Source organism: Oryzias latipes, chromosome 9, assembly GCF_053564925.1.
Source record: "Oryzias latipes strain Hd-rR chromosome 9, Olatipes_Hd-rR_3.1".
NCBI lineage: Eukaryota > Metazoa > Chordata > Actinopteri > Beloniformes > Adrianichthyidae > Oryzias > Oryzias latipes.
In genome coordinates, this window is record NC_136245.1 from 28,863,425 (window position 1) to 28,879,447 (window position 16,023).

At 39.6% G+C, this 16,023-nt stretch overlaps 1 protein-coding gene across 4 annotated transcripts in view; it reads left to right on the plus strand.

Annotated features, from left to right (window-relative positions):
• The first annotated feature begins 1,330 nt into the window (after nucleotides 1–1,330).
• Nucleotides 1,331–16,023, plus strand: part of kcnip3b (Kv channel interacting protein 3b, calsenilin) — a 63,284-nt gene continuing 48,591 nt past the window's right edge. Inside the window, exon 1 of one of the 4 annotated variants that reach the window (XM_078953209.1) lies at nucleotides 1,331–1,518. In XM_078953209.1, the coding sequence (XP_078809335.1) occupies nucleotides 1,468–1,518 (51 nt within the window). In that variant the 5' untranslated portion in view covers nucleotides 1,331–1,467. Of the gene's footprint in view, nucleotides 1,519–7,300; nucleotides 7,322–13,810; nucleotides 13,954–14,092; nucleotides 14,269–16,023 lie in introns of those variants that run through there. The other 3 variants (XM_078953211.1, XM_011478914.4, XM_020705763.3) reach the window with 3 other exon arrangements.

Genomic DNA, 16,023 nt, shown 5'->3' on the forward strand with positions numbered 1-16,023 from the left:
TGAGTTTATTCAAAAGCAACAAAATTCACATCATGCCAAAGCAGTTTTGATACTTCTGCCTGTTCTAAGTCTGAAACTAAAACTGTACGTTTTAAAAGAACAGCTGTTGCTTGGCAACAAGCCTTAAGTATGTTTCAGTCCTCCGACAAATTGTTTTTTTATGTTTCAGTTTCTGACAGGATTAAAGAAGATGCCACAAGTTAATTAGGGTAGATTTGAAGGTGCTTTTAGAGGGATTTTCTCATTTCTGGACGATGTCAGGGTGCAGCCTTGTGGCTTCTCCTGCGACTGTCTAAAGCAGCAAATATTTAAAATAATTTTCCTCATTTGCAGCGTTCCTTTAATAAGGAATATTCTGATACAGTTCAGAAGCAGGGAGAGGAGTGGACCTCTTGTCTCTGTTATCCCAGAAAATCCAAATTCTATCTAGTAAAAAAGGGGATTTCCTGTCTTTGGATTTATTTCTGTTGCATTCAAAAAACAAATGTTCTTTACAAAGCCTACCACTGTCATGAATGATCTAAATTGACCAAAACTCTTACAGCTTCTTCTGTGTACTAAAATATCTGCTTGGATGTATTTCTGCCCCTTAAACATGTGCACTCTTTTAGATAAGGAGCGGAGTCTGTCTGCAAAAGAAGAAGAGCCGAGTGAGATTAGAACGTCAATTAAAGAAGTGACCGATAAAGCAAAGGCACATTGAATCAATTTAAGCTGCCTCAATATTTAATTAACTGTCACCGTCCAGGTTAAGACTAATCACAAACTGAAGCACAGCCAAGTTCTTTCAAGCTGACTGGGGGCTTCCACTTTTTAATTGGCCATTTTAAGCCTCAGTCAGGCCTCATAAAAAGCATCACAGCTGTAATTTTTACTGAACACTTGGAGGAAGTTGTGACAAAACCAGGTCAGGAAGGCAGTCTGTCTCTGAGCTGAAGGAAAGCTTGTCGAAACTCACATTAACCCTACATAACCATTGGTATCATTTTTGATGCATGCATTTTGGAGACCCCTATCTCAATAGCTTGAGCCAAACTTTCCTGAAAAATCAATTTTCAGAACTTGATACATGTTTTCTGACCTGTAGTTCACCGTGATTCCACTAGAGGCAGTAGAAGTGGTTTCCTTGTTCATGACTCTCAGGACACACCCCTTTCCCTACCTGCAGGCGGCCTTGCCAGGTAAATCTTTTGATCAGTTTCAGCTGTGTCGCAGCCTTTACAGCAAGCACTGCCCAGCTGATCAGTGGCAGAAAGTCTCCAGTTACTGGAATGTTTGCGACTTTGGACCAAACGTTGCTGCTGTTTGGGTCACCTGCTTCCTTTTTTAGTTTTCAATGCAGTGACATTGTTCAGACTCTGTTTTCTTCTATTTAGATTTTGAGCATGAACTGTTTGGATTCTACTCAATTTTGAGCAAAGTTCATTTGGGTTGCCCTGCTGTGCCTCTCCCTCTCTCCTCCTCTGGATGTCTTCAGTGCACATTCTTGGATCCACAACATTCCTCCTCGTGACAGAAGTGAGTGAACCCACTGACATCAGTTTTCACACAAGTCTTCCTTACCTGGGAACAACCTTTTTTCCTTTTGTCACAGTCCTAATGACACGTCCTGGTGGACTAACTAAGGAGCAATTAATTTATACCCACAGAGAATCTTCTTTTGCCCTGTGGAACTATGTTTTTTTTTTTTTTTTTTTTTTTTTTACATTCTTATTTCTGAGCAGTCTGCATCTTTTGGGTCCATTGAACTCCCTTCCTGACAATCTCAGAAGTACGGGCTGATGAGGTCATTTGAACCAACTTCCATCGATACGGTGATAAATCATTTGGCGATACTTTTATCAATTTAACTGAGCCTCTGACAATTGTTTTCCCCTAAACACATGAACGCTAGTTAGTGGCACCGCACACTGAGACGCTTTAAGCAGCTCTACAGCGCAAAAAACAACTAAAAGATCCAGTTTGTGTGAAATATTCAGTCAGCCCCGTGGCTTTTGTCGTTATGAGACATACATTCAACAAAACTGGATTGGTTAAGGCACATCCATTCTGTTGGGTTTTTTTTCTTATACTGAAAAATATTTTGTGTAAATCAGACAATGTTCCCTTTAAGAACCAATTTCCTAACTTACCAAAGTAAAAGCACTGAGTTCGCCTGGATAAAAGCAACTTGTATGAGAAACGGCTGCCTTTTACAATTTATTACAAAGTAAGGCATATTGATATTCAGGTAGTCTTTTTCTATGTCATGAAAATACACTGGAAAAAGGGTTCTGGTATTGCCAGACTCTTGCAAATACACACACCTACTTAAGTCTTTTTCTTTTAAAAAATGACAGCGCACCTTGTAAAGGGATTAATTCTGGTTGTGCTTAATGATGAAGTAAATCGGAGAGGTACAGGGTGCTCTATCAAAATGTCTTATTTATTTATTTTTTTCTTATTTTAAGTTGCAAACCAGGTGGGGTGTTGCGTTAAAGCATCAAACATCTGGCGGTGTTGGACTGTCTTTATGTGTTAAACAAAGTTGGGAGTTGCATAGTCCAAGTCCAAGACCAAGAGTCACCTCTGCTGCTGAGGATAAGTTTATCCGATCAGCCTCAGAAATGGCAGGTTAACAGCAGCTCAGATTAGAGAGCAGGTCAATGCACACAGAGTTCTAGCAGCAGACACATCTCTACTACTGTTAAAAGGAGACCGTGTGAATCAGGCCTTCATGGTAGAATATCTGCTAGGAAACCACTGCAAGCAGAAGAGACTTGTTTGGGCTAAAGAACACAAGGAATAGACATGAGACCAGTGGAAATCTGTGCCTTGGTCTGATGAGTCCAAATTGGAGATTTTTGGTTCCATCCACCGTGTCTTTGGGCCACGCAGAAAAATAATAATTGTATTTATATGGCGCCTTTCTGGACACTCAAGGTCACCTCACAGTTCAAAAATATGTAAGAGCATAAAAATACAACAATAAAACACAAAACAAGTTAACAGTTAAAACAGCAGTTTAAATATTGTGTGCTGAATGCATGACGAAAAGGTGAACAGATGGACTCTACATACCTGGTTCCCACCATGAAGCATGGAGGAGGAGGTGTGATGGTGTGGGGGGTGCTTTGCTGGTGACACTGTTGGGGATTTATTCCAAATTGAAGGCATACTGAACCAGCATGGCTACCACAGCATCTTGCAGCGATATGCTATTCCATCCGGTTTGCGTTCAGTTGGACCATCATTTATTTTTCAACAGGACAACGACCCCAAACACACCTTCAGGCTGTGTAAGGGCTATTTGACCAAGGAGAGTGATTGGATGCTGCACCAGATAACCTGGCCTCCACAGTCACCGGACCTGAACCCAATGGAGATGGTTTGGGGTGAGCTGGACTGCAGAGTGAAAGCAAAAGGGCCAACAAGTGCTAAGCTTCTCTGGAAACTCCTTCAAGACTGTTGGAAGACCATTCCAGGTGACTGCCTCTTGAAGCTCATCAGGAGAATGCCAAGAGTGTGCAAAGCAGTAATCGTATCAAAAGGTGGCTACTATGAAGAACCTAAAATATGACATATTTTCATCTGTTTCACACTTTTTTGTTATGTATATAATTCCACATGTTAATTCACAGTTATGATGCCTTCAGTGTGAATCTACAATTTTCATGTGAAAATAAAGTAAAACTCTTTTAATGAAAAGATGTGTCCAAACTTTTGGTCTGTACTGTATTTGTGCTTCATATACACGAATCATTGAATCCATCAAATATGAAGTTTCTGAAAAAGAGTTTAATAAACTTTTAAAAAGGAGTGGGAGGCAGAAAACCATTTGAAAATATTTATTTCAGGAAACTCCTCATTATTTTTGGATCTTAAACTAACATTGTTCTTTACCAAAACTTAACAAATCACCCAATATATCCCAATCGATACCATTTTTCATAAAAATAGAATGGCAATTGTTTTGTGGATTTAAAAATATCTTAAATTTGTCAATTTATTTTGATGTAGAGGGCTTTATTAGGTTGAGCATTTTATTTATGATTTTGAATGATTCAAAATGGTTATTTTGTTTTTTGTCAAATAACTGAGGAACTATCTGCGTAAAATGTATTGATCTTAAATGTCACTTGAGAGAGAATGTGTGCACGAAGCTGTATATTTAAAGTCTGAAGCTTTATCACGAGCTTGCATTCCTGTATCTGCGAACCCTTCTCTCCTGTCTCCCTGGCCTTTAAATTGCTTTCTGGAGGCAGGGGATTTTGGCCGAGGAGATAAGGAGGGAGGGATGAAACATTCGGGCTGCCTGTCCATGTCAGTGTCCCTCCGAGAGGCACGAGAAGTCCTGCTTTCCTGAGACCACGGCAGCAGCTCCTATTTGGCTCAGGCCTCCGATCAGCAGGGTTGAGGAGATGCTGCCAGCAAAATTCCCCACCAGTTCAAGCCGCCATCGACCTTATCAGCGGCTCAACAAATGCTCTGTGATTGGCAGTCGCTGTTGTCGTACAATAGAGATGCAGCAGCTTTTTTATTTTCTTCCAGTCATCAGGTCTGGATCAGTCAATCCCCCACCCCCAAGCTCAGACCTGACTCTTATATAAGCCTTTAGTTCTCTGCTGTCTCCCCACATGATCAGGTTGCATGGATTATTGATGCAAGGGAGGCCACACATGGCGAGGACACGCAGCACATGCTCCCACTAAGAATATATCGCTTATTTTTTTTTCTCTGCTTCTGCTGTTCAAAAGGCAGAATGATGCATTTTTGTTGTTGGGGATTCCCTTTCTACAAACCCAACTCTTCTGTTTTTTATGCTCATCGTGTCAGCGTCATATCCACTATACTTCCTCCACCTCTTCTCTTTTAATTTTGCAAAGCTTGCCTCACAGATGACACGCATGTTCGTCTGGATCTGCTCTGTGTGCTGGAGTCATTCTGCCACGGATTAGCATATTAATGGGATGTCCTCTTTGTCCCTGTTTTCTGTAACTCAGATTTCACAGGCAGGGAGGAAGATGGAGGAGCATGGCGGTGCTCGGGAGACTGCTCTGTTTCACTTCAAAGATGCTGCACAGCCCACCTTTTTCCAAGTCCCCCACCCCTCCAAAAAAAACTTTCCAACCTTTAGGGTGCAGGGGAGACGATGCTAAAGAGTGTTCTTATAATCCAGACCAGATTTACCTCTAAACCTCCAGGATTCAAGTCCCAAAAAGGTCAAATGTTTACCAAAACTAATAAATCCTCTTTATAAAATACAAACAAATGTATTTATTGGTCAATGTTCATGCCAACTTAACTATGCATGCAAGACATTTCAAAATAAAAGGAGCCATGAATAACAGGAGTCAGACAGAAGAAAATGATCCTGTTTTATACCATGGTCCAGGTGCTGGAAAATGATAATTCACTGTAATAATGCATACTTAAAAAGCAAACTTCCGGTCCCATAGGCTGTTGTTTTTGTCCACCTCTTGGCATATCTCTTCAGGGGTCGCCACGACAAATCAGCTTTCACTGATTCGCGCAGGTGGTTTGGCAGAGACTTTAAGCTGGATGCCTTTCCTGACACAACCCTGTGTTTTACATCAAAGAACTGACAGTAAATCCTTTTTTTAAATTTTTTTTATTAAGATATGTTTAAAACTCTCTAAAGTCCACGAAAATAAAAAAAAATTGCCAATTTCCTTTTAAAAAAGTCCTATTGCATCAATTAGTATATGTTTGATGTTTCACAACTCCACACTGTATGTCTGTCCGAAAATTTTTAAATTATATTTTCTCTCATCTTAAACGGGGATTGAATTGTGTTTCGCAGAATTTTCAAATTGACTTTTAGCATTATTAACACAATTTGCTACCGTATATCTGGAAATGTAAGCAAATGTAAATGTAACCTATTGATATTCATCAAATCAAATATTCAAGCATGATAGGGCACAATAACCTTAAAGAAAAAACAACAATTTAAGAAATAAGAACTTTTTTTACTTCTATTTTAGTTTCTTACATAAATATTTAATCTCCATAAATGCTAAGAGATGCAGCCATTTTATTATGTTTCCGACTCATTCCATTTGGTTCCCTTTCATGAACAATTTATCAAAAAATGTAGTATAAAAAGCTTTTATTGTGATTGTTTTGGAAGTATTTTAGAAAGGCTCTAATTTTTTAATTTGCCCTAGATTTTTTTCATTCACCTCAGTTATGTTGCATGATAGTTTTTGGAAAAACTCACCATATTTTATAAAAGAAGGGAATAAATTACAATCTTTTCACATAACATGGAAAGATGTAAAAGGACTTTGATAGTTTGAAGGTAAACAGAAAGTGGAAGTCACTAAAGGCACTTTGGTGCGTTTTTGTTTTTTAACATATTGTGCATCTTCTGCATCACTCCAGAAGTAAACTTTCTGGAAAAATAGTTATTTTTAGTTTTTTTGCTAATTGCTTCATTCACAATATATATTTGTCCCCGTTTATGCCTTAGTTTGCTACTTAGCAACAGTTTCCACGGCTACAAAGTTGCCCCCCTACCACCCCACATACTCGCACAACTCGCCTCCACAATAAGTCTGTGGTGTTCCTGAGCTGCTATGGGTCCACTTTGCTGGAGCTTGTTAATGAACCGAGCGAGTTATCAGGGTTGTCGCTGATCACTTGTCTGGTCGTCTCAGTTTTAGATGTTTGAGGTTTTGTATCAAACTTGAGTGTTTGAAAAGATGTTCATATCTCTCAATATTTGAGTTTTTAGTAACCAAAAATAGCAAAAATCTTCTTTAAAAAAAAATTCCAATTTCTTGCTGTTTCTCCTCTCAGTAGGCCTTACATTTATTTTTACATTTTGTGATGGTCAGGGGAGAGCAAACTTTACGCAATGAATGAACTAAAGCTCCTTAAGAAAACCCAACACCGCAAAGACTGTTGGGTTTATTCAGACATGATTCAAAGCCTTGGAGCTACAGAAAAGATCTATTTTTAGCATTTCTAAAAATAGAAATTCTTCTCCATAGAAACATGAAATCCAGAGGGGCAAATTACGCTCAAGCTGCCGCCATCGTGTTTCTGTTTGTAAGTTTTTGAGCTATTCTTTTTATTTATTTCTTTATTTTTTTTGCATATGTGATTACTGAGGCTGCCGTAGCGCTCCAGCTGTAAAGCTCTGTCTTGGGAACCTCCGCCTGCAGCAGACGAGGATTTACATTTCTTTGATGATCTACCCACATCCACCACCATCCCGCCTTTTTAAGCTGCTGTGTGTGCATGAGGGGCTCCTAGTAATCGGTGCTGCAAAAAGAAAAGGGATCCCTGAGAATCTGTGCCTGACCCATTATGAGTAAGTGGTTGCAGATAGGAGGAACTCAAAATACATTAATCAAAATACATTAATCAAAATACATTATACTGTCTGATTCAAAGGGAAGTATTTAAATAAATAAGTATTTTCTGCAGTTTACTGTCAAACAACTTTACTGGGGCTGGTTTAGCTCGTGCTGGTTTGCGGCGCCTTCCGTCTGTGTAACTTAGGTTCAATTCCGGGCTGCTCCCTATTCCCTTCTCTGCTGCTGTGCCAGTCCCAAGCCCGGTTGGAATTGAGAGGGTTGCGTTAGGAAGGGCATGTGGCGTAAAATATTGCCAAGTTAACCATGCAACTCATCCTCGAGGGAGGGTTGTTTCGCTGTGGTGACCCCTGATGGGAAAAGCCGAAAGAGAAAGAAGACTGTCAAATAACTTTACTCATCCTAATATAAGTAGAAATTTTATTATTATTAAAAGTAATTTATATTGGCAGATGTATTTTTATTTATTTTTTTCAAATTTCTTTTGGTAACATTTTTTACATTTTTGCTTCAAGCAAGTCGTTTTGTCTCGGTGAAATGTTAAGTCGCACTGTCTTACATCAAATTAAATAAGTTTATTTGACAAGAAATTGGATAAAAATATTTCAAAATAAAAGTTTTGTTTGAGCTGATTGTAAATAAACAGTATCACTCTAATGCAGATTTGAGAGTAATCAGTTAAACTGTTCTCAGCCATTAAGTTAAAAACTGTTTGTGTTGGAAAATAGACAACAGAGGCATTTAGGTGACATTTAAAATTGGACTAAAGTTGATGAAGAACACATTTTCCAAAGCTGCATTTAAGTTCAGTTTATTATGATTGGCAGGAAAGTTTGTAATTTGACAGAAGTTGCTGTCTTTTTAAAAAAAAAAACTTTGATTAGGACCAGCTGCAGGGGATTTTAGCATATCTGCTCAGTTTTATCTGATAGTTTTGGATGGAAAGGATGCAGCTATGAATTGAAAAGTCGATCTTGTCCTCGGAGTAACGGTAGTGTCCGTTTGTAGTGTCACTTTATTCAAATTGTCGTGAATCAGGAGCAAACAAGACATGCCCTTTGAAAAAGATTGTATTTGCTAGATTTCCATTCCGATGCATCCACCTGTAGACAAATAGATCCATGTTCGCCTTTGTTTTCCTTGTCTGAGCTGTCATCTAGGACAATACTGTACAGCTGGATAGCTTTAAAATGGCATTTTTTTTGCACCGATAACGTTAGTTGCGGTTGTGATGGGCCGTAAACTAGTGGGGGGGGCCCCCGACAATAATGAAATAAACAAAAAAAATCAGTAAGTCATTAACCAATATATAACCACAAAGATTCTATTTTCAATGTCATGATAACAGTAAATATATATTTTTTTTCTTTTGGTGAAAATTCTTTTGATGGGGCCCAAAATCCCCAACGCCTGCAAACAGCCTGATCCATCTGTTCTATAAACTTTCTAATTCAGGGGAGAACGTCACTTTATCAGACATTTCACTGGTAGAACTTCAGTTACAGAATTTTTACTTTTTTTCTCATCCTATGTGATTTAAAATTGGTTTTAGACATCCTTGAAGTATCTCCTGTTGTGAAGAATATTTCTGCAAAAGTGGCATCTGAAAGTGTAGAGATGTGTAACCTTTGACTGACAGTAAGTGGGATTGACTCTGATGAAAAGAAGAAAAAATGTGTTGCTTTGAGAAAATGGCTTAGAGTTTGTAAAGTCGGCTGCAATCGTCCCCCCCCCCCCCTGTTTTTCAGGAGGGTGTTTGTTTTCTGGAAACAAACAAATCTATCTGAAAATAGCAGATACATATGTTGTTTCCAAAAACAGGGGTTTTCTGCACGCCACAAAAGGGTTTTGAAACAATCTGACCAGAATTTGCATGAACTTCAGTTAGAATGATCTTTAGCTATCCCTATGAAAGCGGTTCTGTTTCAAAAGCTATGAGAATTTTTGTTCTACCAAAGTCCACCAGAGCCATTTCTAAGTTCCTTAAATGCCCTCTGGAGGTTGGGTTCGAAACGGAGCAATTTTGAATAAAGTTTAACGTTGAAGAAGTAAAATTTTATAGGATCAGTATGAATTCCATTTCTGTTTAATTTGATGCAAATCTGAAAGTTTCTGTAGGAAATCATGGATTTGTAAAGTGTTGGGACCTTGACATTAAACTATTTCTAACAAATTTAAGTAATATTTGAAAATGTTTTTTATGCTGTAAATTAATGAAGAAGAGGGTTCACTGATAGACCTACAGTGCTGCAAATCCTATTTTTACAAGCTGGATTAAGATAAGCAAAAAAAAAAAAGCATTTCAGATCACAGGCTGTTCAACCCCACAGCTGTGCAGGACGTTAAAGGGAGCAACCTTGCTTCTCTGGATGAGAGGAATACTGTAACATTTCACAAAGCTATTGGAAAGTAAAACCTAAAAACTGCAACTGCTCCTTGAATTAAAGATAAAGTGACAACCCCATGCACAAAAACGTAAAATATCAACAAAAGAAGAATCTGTCTTGAGTAAATTCCTGGAAATCCTCAGTATTTTTAATGACAGCAGGAATTGTAAAGACTCAAACTGAGAAAAAATTGCCTCCCAGCTGTAGAAAGCTCATGAAAACGCACAGAAACATGTTTTTGGTGACTAATAGGTGTGTGTTTTAATTAGACAGATGGCCTTCCCTAATGAGTCCCACAGGCTGTTTACATTTCTAGCTGTTGGTTATGCAATCAGCTGGAAGTGTACGGATTCTTGACCTGGCTTGATTGCTGTTTAAAATGTTGCTGCAGTCACTTCCTCAGTGGCTCTGGGCAGCTTCATCGAAAGACAATCTTCCAAAGATTCATTAAGTTCCTCACAGAGAGTCCATGGGTTCTCCAGCAGGACTTTAATTGCATTTCTGGACCAATAACTCGCCTGACAATCATGCAGCGCGTGTACAAACAAAGGATCCAAGAGAGAACCTGGACATGTTTATCTGACTTCCAGAGTCATTAGAGAGAAGGAATTGGAGGCAAAGAATGTAAATTGGTCAATTTTTTTGTCCTGTTTTTTTGGCAAACTATGCGTTGGGGGATCTCACATTTGTGGTTATATTGCATTTACCGAAAAATCCAGTTATTTTAAAATGATATTAGCATGCAAATCCATGAGATGATGCTCAGAGACACTGAAATACAAGCTGCTGATTTCTGTGTTTAAGATGAAACTTGAATCCATACTGAAAAACAAGAGGTAAAGTCTTTACTTTTATTGAATCTATCTGCTGCAAACAAATTATTTTTTAATCATGTCCGGAATATTTTCATTCAATACACAAATGAGACATTTAAACTTACTTTCATTTGCAAATTTTGCAAGATTTGATAAACTAACTGCATTTTTAGGTCAACATGAGTTTTTTTTTTTCATTTATGATCATGAAACGACTAGAAATGAAGTTTTATTATAAACAGCCACAACCACAGCTGTAATTTCTTAATAGACCTGTTCCACTCACTAATTTATAGCGATTTATCATTTAAAACAATTACAGGTTGATGTGCTAACTTAACACATTTTATATGATCTCAGCTGTGGCACAACTTTAATTATTCATGCGGAATTTATGCATCACTGTAACGCTCATTGCTGATTTCTCTCTGCTTAAAAATGCATGAATATGTGCTTAAAACGCTGCAAATTACCTGCATTAGCTAAATATTTACATGCAGCTATAATGTGGAACAAGACACTTTTTTATAGGTATTTTCTTTATCAAATGAACAGGTTTTAGTTGTCGATGTTTATTTTTACCTTAAGCCCCAAAAGAAAAAGAAAAAAAGGAGCCTGCTCCCAAACAGATGACAGAGACCTACCATGTAAAGACAACTGTAAAGTAAATGTCCTCTGGACTGTACCTGCTCTACAGAGATTCTGCAGAGAGCTGGTGACTCTGTAATAAACATGCAAACTCAGATTACAGAGGAAGCCCAAACGGAACCAAGCTGGGGTCAGGAGTGGATTAGTCTGGGGGATTTCAGCTGCAAAAGGCTAAAACAGTAAAAACAGACCATCAGAAATAAAAACACACGGTGAGCAAAAGAAATGTTCATTTAAAAACTCTCCCTCGTCAGATTTCTTTGGATCTTTATTGTCTTGTCACTACAACGTGAAGCAAAATTTATGTCTCTGGTCCCAGGCCAGACAATTACAGAGAAATATAAATATGGTTTTAAAAAAAATTAAGTTAAATTTACAAGAAAAATAGAATAGGTTGAAAAAAACAACGGTTTAATTAATAACACTATGCAGTGGGGGCTGGTAGAGGGATCCTCCTAACAGTCCTACAGCTTCCAGGAAGAAGAAACTGTTGGTCCTGGTCTTTATGCTCTGTAGCCTTTTGCCTGAGGGGAAAAGGGAACATAAAGCATGTGAGGGGGGAGTGGGGTCCTTTAGGGTCCAGGAGGCCCGTTTCCCTGACCCCATCCCAAACAAATTTGATCAGTTATTCAGAATCACCAGAAACTGCTACTTGCGTTACATGCGCACCCAAAAAGCATCTTCAGAAAGAGACCTCAAAGGAATCTGCAAAAGATTGAATGTGTGTGTGTGTGGGGGGGGGGGTTTAGTCGAATGTTTCTGTGATGTTTTTGTTCATGCTTTGTTGAGTCTGTCACTCACACCAGGTTCACGTTCACAAGTATCTCAGCTGTTTTCCTTTCTATTAAAATCACCATCAGTATATTCAAGTGTATGGTTTTCAGTTTCTTGTCATCTGCGTTGTCTCCTGTTTGTTTTGGCAAGGATTTTTTTGTTCCATGTTAAATTTCAGTTATTAAATGTTTGGTTTTCTCCTACTAAGCCTGGTCTCCTGTATATTCTGCCCTACACCCCCAGTTTCTGATATGACCTGACCACCTTGGACGCAAGAGAATCTTTGTTGTCATGCCACGGCCACACCATGTTAGTTGAAAGATTTTCTGCAGCCCCATGCCAAATCCAGCCCATCTGTTCTTGAGGGGGATAGCCAGAAACATGGTTCTTCATGCGTCCTGTTCCGAATTAGGGTATCCGGGACTGCTCCTCTTCATGTTCCCTGTCCTTGAGTGAATGGTCACTGTTCACCCCCATCTGCCATGTTTTCTATTCCAGAGGAAATTCGCTGGGGCTGCACCTCTTCATGTGTCTCCTCCTGAAGAGGGTCATTAGAGCCACTCCTCTTCATGTTACCTGTCTGTGAGGATGGTGGCCGTTCATTCACCCATGGCCATTTTTCCAGTCTCAAAGGTCAGTTGGGCTGCTCCTCTTCATGTTCCCTGTCCTCAAGGATGTTTGCCTTTCATCCCCCTTGGCCAAATTTTGTGTCACTGGGGCATCTTCTGTTCATTTGTCTATTACTATAAGGAGGGACCGCTCCTCTTCATGTTCCCTGAGAATGGTTGCTGTTCACCCTCCTTGACCATGTTTTCTGTCCTAGAGAATGGTCATGTTCCCCGTACCTCTGGTTGGTTGCCATTCATTCTCCTTTCCTCCATGTTCTGTTCCAGAGGAGGGTCACCGGGGTCACACCTCTTGTTCCCTGTCCCTCAGTCTGGTCGTCGTTTATACTCCTTGGCCATGTTTCCTCTAGGTCTTGTGCCAAGTTCCCCTGTGTCACCTATAACAGTGTGCCCATCTGATGCCGTAACAGTCATGGTGTCCAACATTTGAGTTGAAGGAATCATTAGTGGACGTCTCTAAGACGCAGCACATTAACCTCCAATCTCAGAGTTTGAGAAACGCTGAAGATGGTTTCAAACTTTAACATCAAGGACCTTCTCTAGTGTTGAGATTCTTATTTGAAGAAGAAGCTCTTGGATGAAGATAGACACATTTCGCACAACATCAGCAGGAGAAATGCCTGGAACCCTGCAGTCGTCTCAGTGATTGCTGAATTTTAAACTATTTTTATTCTTAAGGGTTAGAATTTATTATTCCAGCTATTAGTCACAGTGTTACACTTATTCTGTGCATTTGTGTGTAAATAAAACATGCAGATTCAGGGAAAATTCAGTGCAAACAAGAAAACATTTATGGTCAAATGGGAAGAAATAAAAAGTCAGAAACACTGTTGGGCCTGATAAAATGAAGCGCTTTTTAATTGTTGAAGTGGTTCAACACCACACACAGATTTTCAAGCCTTTTTAAGGTAGTTAACTAATTACACTCAACAACTGTGAATTATTGTCAGATGTTCGAGTCTTTAATAAGCCATTAGATAGAGTTCATTAAATGACATCACAAATTGGCACTTCCGAGTCATTCAAATTTGATTTTAAAGCTGCTAACGAGGATGAGGACGAGCCAAATTAAGCAACAGATATATTTATAACGCGCAAAGCCGAGAGCGTCTCATCCTAGAGGTGTGAAATTGACAGTTCTCCTAAATTTGTCCACACTTTTTCAAATGACATCTTGCTGTTGGATTGTGTAACGTGGATTTCCACTTGTTTCCACCTCCCGCGTCACCCTGTCCCTGTGCGCGTGTGGACGTGAGCGCGCGCATTCCTTCGCATCCACAGGCGCGGTAGTGGCGCGGTAGTTGGAGGCTGAGGGTTCGCGCAGAGAGGACGCCCTCTGCTCAGATCCGCCGGAACACCACAGACTAACATGATGCAGGTAGGACAGAAATGTTGCCAGAGAACTGAAAACATATTGGCTGTTGCGCGCTGAGAAGCGACTTTTGATTTTAAAATAACGTCTGGCTCGGATGTGCTCGCAAGCCTACTTGTTGGATCCTTTGGTTTGGCGATCCTCGTCTTGCGCTCGACCGCGAACCCCGTCGCCACTTTGGTGGAAAGCTGAGTTTTGGGAGTGAAGTTACGTAACCGCAGCTCTGCGGGAAGCTGCTCTGCTCCCTGGATGAGACGCGTCGCCTTCAGCGCGCAGCAGAAATCCTCAGGACAGACGGCGAGTTTCACTCAACACCGTCAGGTGCAGCTTTCCGGAGAGTTCTTTTTTTTGGCTTATCATTTTAAAGGCGTGGATTTGCACAATTCTCCTCAAATCTTTCCGCTGTTTGTGTGTCCTGGCTTATGAGACTGTTCAGAGGATTAGTCCTCCATGCCTTCATGTCATGCACAGAGCCTGAATCTCATCAGACTTCAGAGTCTTTGCATCCACAGAGTGATGGAGCACATGATGCCTCTGCTGCTGGGACATCTGCCCTGCTCCTCTAATTCTCTTCTCTGGCTTTGAGACAAGAACAACCTGTTACAACATGCAAACTCAGTCATTTTGGGATGCAGAGCTGTCCCAGAAAACAGCAGTGCACATGTCTGCCACACAAATGTGGAAACATTCTTGAAAAGCATATGGTTTTCCATCTCCCTTTCCAATTAGCATATTTTCTTGATTTTCTCAAAAGTTTTTGTCTCATTTGTGATCATTTGTTTTATTTTCATTCTTAGTTATTGTCTTTGTGTAAACGACTTTGGAGCTTCTTGGTGCTATTTAGTGTCTTTTCATTCTTCAGTGTCAATCCGGGTGCAATTCATTTCTTGGAAAACCACATTTTCAAATGCTTATGATTTTCTCAGGAAATTTTGGACATAATTGTTGTTTTTTTCAGATTAGTTTAATGCTCCCCTAAATATCAGAGCACACTTTTGGGGATTTAAATTAATAATGTAAGTTCTACATCTTTTATGTCTTAGTTATCATTTGAGGAATTTATAAGTCGTCTTACATTTCTGATATGTCCCTTGTTTTTGTTCCACATGTATGTTTATGTAACGATGGTCTCTTGGCTCCGTGTTTCTGTTCTCTGCAGATCTGTTTAGTCACTGGTCTGTGCAAATATTTCACCTCTGTGTGTTCAAGTAGAGTCCACAGCGTAAAGATGAGGCTCCCACTGTCAGCAGGAGTGTAAAGATGAGGCTTCACTAAACTGACACGCCTTCCCTTCAATCGTTTAGCAGATTAATTAGTCTGTCTGTAAATTCTGGTCCAACATGAGGCATAATTAGAGTGGATTCGCAATGACTTTACATTTGTCAGCTCTTCTTTCGTGTGTCCTTTGAGGCTCGATGCTAAATGTGCAGAAGCATTTTCGCTGTTTCAAATGGCTAATTCATGAACGTTATTTAAGGCAAAGCGTCCCTTGGTTTTTTAATTATAACTATACAGCCTTTAGCCAAAATCAAAAACCAGTGTCGTGTTTTCTAGAACGTAGTTTCTGTAGAGTGGCATGAGTTATGGGCGGGGCCGTAAGTATGGAGATACCCCACCCCCTTTTACCGTTGCCCATTACTGAGAGCGCCCTGTTTACATTCTCTCCCGCAAGCGTACAGCCCCCACCTCCAACCCAACACTACCAGGGACACAAAAATGGCGAGCAATATTGGAGCTATCCAATATTATACATACAATATACAGACGATTTGAGTAAAGAAATACTAAGAAATGCAATTTAAGCTTAGCTTTCTTAACATATGTCCTCCATCATCAGAAAAATATGATGGTCGAAGGGAAAATCTCATCAACAATCACTCGATGCTAAAATTTTATGATGATGATGTTCGTCCATCATTAAGACCAGATGTTATTATTCCTGAAGTGATACTGGATATCATCTTTCCAATCAGTCAGTGATGTCGCATAGTACCAACCTTTTCTGTTTTCTTATTTTGTTTCTTTTTTTAATATTTCATTTTGATTTCTGGAAATTATTTTTGTTTTCCGAAACAT